Raw genomic sequence first — 4,847 nt, 5'->3', positions numbered from 1 at the left:
ACACACACACACACACACACACACACACACACACACACACACACACACACACACACACACACACACACACACACACACACACACACACACACACACACACACACACACACACACACACACACACACACACACACACACACACACACACACACACACACACACACACACACACACACACACACACACACACACACACACACACCCAGCTGACTGACAGCTCCAGCCCCGCCTGCAGTCTACTTCAACACACGCAACCTCACACAGTCTGAGCTCGTGTGTTCAGTTCTGAAACACGATCCTCTCACCCGGGATGTTTGGCGACGCGAGGTCGATGTGTGTGAGGTGATACTGGGACACTGGGATTTACTGATCTACACCATGCAGAATGAGGAGGAGAACACGGACATCGCGTTCAGAACCACCGGCTGCTCCTGGCTGAGTCCCGTCAGCGATCGGGTCGGCGTTCCTCTGGACCAGGTAAAGCCGGCAGAATTCAGAACACACACAGCTACTGACGACACTTTTAAAGTATTGGGTTATAAAGTAAACAAGCATTAAAGTGGTCTTTGCCAGACCAGTAACAAGTAGTATAAACTTGTATCTCTTATAACTTTCTAATAAACTATATTCACAGTGTAAAGAAGAACTGGTTTCACATGTTTTCTCTTTCTGTCCATTAAAGCAAAAAAATATGAATCGTTCAATAGAACTGCTCAATGATGACCTATTGAAGTTCACATGCTACTGTATCAGTGGCGAGCGGTGACTGTAGCCCGGGTTTGCTGAGTGCGCATGCGCAGAGAGCGTGCGGCGGATGGGTTTCGCGGTCGCTGCTTTGTTGCTTACTCATCATGACACATAGCAACACAGCTAAAGTTTCATATAATATATTAATATATTTGACCTTTAATTGAAAGTATTCTACATTCAACTGTTAATGCCTTCACAAGCAACCGTTAAAGCAGTTGAGTTGTGTTTGATTTGAGTCATAATAGACAAAATATGCTGTAGGTGTAATTCCGCTAGGTGGCGCTAATGTCACAGAAACGACATGCATCATTGTAGGAAAAATACATTTTGTGGCTGCGTTCCAGTCCAAAATTGTCATGCCCTTCACTCACTAACTTCCCTCCGTCTCGTTCACTCGGATGTACGTCATTGCTTACGCTGCACGAGTGCCCTCTACTGGTGGAAACTGCGGCGGGTTGAACTGGAACGTGCTAAGCCCTTGATCACTTGGAATCAGCTGTGGAGTTGATTTATTATTATATATTTTTTTCCCTTTAAGAATTTGTTTAATGCAGCATCCAAATGTATATAGGTGTGTTTGGGTTGTTAAAAAAAAAAAATATATATATATATATATATAGAGTTGTTTGTTGTGGTGGTGATTATACGAGATCTGTGGTGACGTCACAATCGTACTGCATTGTGGGACATATAGGTGCCTGAAGTGTACATGTGAAGTAGACTCGCTCACTCGGTCAAAATCGAGGGAGCGAGGGTCTGTCCATATAAACTTCCCTTGTCCGCTTCATGAAGTGGAACGCACTTCAAAATGGCGGCAGGGATTCCCCCGAGGGGAAGGGCTTAGGGAAGTTCGCAAGTGCGTGTCTAAAAGTGGACTGGAACGCAGCCTATTTCTAAACCATGACCAATTTTTTAGGTAAAAATCATACTAAAATTATAAGGGCACCCCAGGAAAAATGATAAAATAATTTAATAATCCAGTTCATGACCCGCTTAAACGGTACGGCGCATCGACATGCATCTAAATCAGAGACAACAAATAAGAAACACCTTGGCAGGCGTCAATTTAAATGTGTGCCAGAAGTGGTTTTATTTATTTTTTTATTTTTTTAAAGCATAAAACAATCAATATTAGAAGCCTATTAAGTCAAATATAATTAGAATAAATGTAAGTAGCTATAATAATAAAAATATGTGTTCTTTAAAAATATGTTGAAATAATGTAAACTGATGACTTCAACAAACACTTACTGTGCGTTCACACCGGACGCGAATAGCGCGTCAAATTCGCGCCTGCCGCGTCTAGTTTGACGCTTGACCACTTGTGTTAATTCGCGTGTCAAGAGCGAAATTGACGCGCGTAAAAACAAAAGTTTGAAGCGATATTTACGCGCGTCAGAGGCGAAAGTTTCTAAACCCGTTGGCGGCCATCTTTTTTAGATGTTTATCGAGCATTAGCATTAGCATTAATTGAGAGAGTCACCGCTCGTATATGCTCTGGAGAGCAGAAACAGCTGCTTAGGGGACATCGTCGCTGTACTCGGGTCCACCAGACCCTCCAGAGGGTTTCAGGAGTTTCACAATTTGCTCCAGGAGCTAGGTTTGGTGGACCTAACGGTGAGGACGCTGACGAGGACAGCGTAGGCCGTAAGGCCTCGGCCTCGAGTGGTCGCTGCCTGACGAGCCCGCGCTCTACAGCCCGGCGCGAGGTTCACCCTCGCCCGCACCCACCTAATCTGTCATTTATTTTTGTTTTGATAATAAATGGAGCCAGCCTCCAAAAGTGAAACCTGTCCTGTGATTTTTGTTTTTATACACTAAATTGTGTTTGTTGTCTTTACATTAGAATAAATCTAGAATAGATATGGAATAAATAGCATTCAATACAAAATGAGTATCTCTCATATATTGAAATCGAGTTTTTATGTGAAAGATTTGCTTTGTTGTGCATTTTAGTCATATTACAAAATAATTGATTGAGGCCAAACATAAAATAACATTATAAACTGTCAATTCACCACGTGACAGCAGCAAGCAGGCTCCTGATTGGTTAACGCGGCGCGAATTGACGCAGAAGTTCAGATTTTTCAACTCGGGCGGCAGACGCGTCAAACGCGTGAATGCACAAATAGCACTAATAAAATCATTCGCGTGTAACGCGCTTAACGCGCCAGACGCTCAATTCGCGCTATTCGCGCGAACTTGACGCGCGAATGAGGCGTATTCGCGTCTACCGCGCCGCAGGAATTTTTTACACGCGTAACGCGTCTTTGCATTGACTTAACATTGAAATCACTCGCGCCTGACGCGCTATTCGCGTCCGGTGTGAACGCACCATTAAGACTACGATTAACAGCCTCAGATTGTTACAGTAGGTCTACTTACAGTAGTTCTGTCTTTAACAGTTTATCGTTAACAATAATATCCCTATGGAGAGAGCGAACTACTATGAAAATAGTTTGTTATCACCCTTTTCCACTTTATTGAGTCTACTTATTTTTGTATCAAATACAATGTGACTTTCGTGATCGAGATCTGGAAGGAGAAGCACATTTCTCCTCTTGGACGAGCGATTCGCGGACAGCTTCTGTGGGGTTGGTTAAGCTGGTTCAGCACTACTAGTTAGTATTGGTTAAACTGGTTCAGCACTATTGGTTAGTATTGGTTAAACTGGTTCAGATATTGGTTAAACTGGTTCAGCACTATTGGTTAGTATTGGTTTAGCTGGTTCAGCACTATTGGTTAGTATTGGTTAGGCTGGTTCAGGCACTATTGGTTAGTATTGGTTAGGCTGATTCGGCACTATTGGTTAGTATTGGTTTAGCTGGTTCAGCACTATTGGTTAGTATTGGTTAAGCTGGTTCAGCACTATTGGTTAAGCTGGTTCAGCACTATTGGTTAGTATTGGTTAAGCTGGTTCAGGCACTATTGGTTAGTATTGGGTAAGCTGGTTCAGCACTATTGGTTAAGCTGGTTTAGCACTATTGGTTAGTATTGGTTAAGCTGGTTCAGGCACTATTGGTTGGTATTGGTTAGGCTGGTTAAACACTATTGGTTAGTATTGGTTAGGCTGGTTCAGCACTATTGGTTAGTATTGGTTAGGCTGGTTCAAACTCTATTGGTTAGTATTGGTTAGGCTGGTTCAGCACTATTGGTTAGTATTGGTTAGGCTGGTTCAAACTATATTGGTTAGTATTGGTTAGGCTGGTTCAAACTATATTGGTTAGGCTGGTTAAACACTATTGGTTAGTATTGGTTAGGCTGGTTCAGCACTATTGGTTAGTATTGGTTAGGCTGGTTAAACTCTATTGGTTAGTATTGGTTAAGCTGGTTGAGCACTATTGGTTAATATTGGTTAGGCTGGTTCAGCACTATTGGTTAGTATTGGTTAGGCTGGTTAAACTCTATTGGTTAGTATTGGTTAGGCTGATTCAGCACTATTGGTTAATATTGGTTAGGCTGGTTCAGCACTATTGATTAATATTGGTTAAGCTGGTTCAGCACTATTGGTTAGTATTGGTTAAGCTGGTTCAGCACTATTGGTTAGGCAAGGCAAGTTTATTTATATAGCACATTTCATACACAATGGTAATTCAAAATGCTTTACATAGAAGGAATTAAAATAATCAAAATAATTACAACAGATGCAAAGGAATTAAAAATAGCATGCACAAGAAATCAAAATAACAAAAGTTGAGAATAAAATGTATTTAAACTATATTAAAACAGTTTAGAATTCTAGAATTATAATACCCCTATCTGGTGATGGCAGTGGTGGGACATTAAGGGATATTCCTTTAAAGGGATATCTTTTCTCTCTCTCTCTCTCTCTCTCTCTCTCTCTCTCTCTCTCTCTCTCTCTCTCTCTCTCTCTCTCTCTCTCTCTCTCTCTCTCTCTCTCTTTTTTTCTCTTCACTCTCATGGGGTTTTCACACCGATTCACTGCCTGCCCAATATGGCTTCAGTTCCCCCTATTAGTGTGCGTAAAAACAACACAGCTTGGCTCCTGCATGATGAAACTGCAAAGTATACTCCAGAATGTCCATATACTGGTCCAATCCAATTTGGGTCACAATTTTATTTTTCTCAGGATTGTT

General features: G+C 41.8%; 1 protein-coding gene across 1 annotated transcript in view; it reads left to right on the top strand.

The window, feature by feature from the left end:
* The first annotated feature begins 230 nt into the window (after window positions 1-230).
* mboat1 (membrane bound O-acyltransferase domain containing 1) overlaps window positions 231-4,847 on the top strand; it is a 34,665-nt gene continuing 30,048 nt past the window's right edge. Inside the window, exon 1 of the mRNA XM_082150754.1 lies at window positions 231-477. Coding sequence (XP_082006880.1) covers window positions 379-477 — 99 coding nt within the window. The 5' untranslated portion in view covers window positions 231-378. The remainder of the gene's footprint in view (window positions 478-4,847) is intronic.

The sequence above is a fragment of the Leuciscus leuciscus genome (genome assembly GCF_965113295.1).
Source record: "Leuciscus leuciscus genome assembly, chromosome: 20".
Classification (NCBI taxonomy): domain Eukaryota; kingdom Metazoa; phylum Chordata; class Actinopteri; order Cypriniformes; family Leuciscidae; genus Leuciscus; species Leuciscus leuciscus.
The sequence above is the reverse complement of the archived record's forward strand: the minus strand, read 5'-3'. Positions and strand labels throughout refer to the sequence as shown.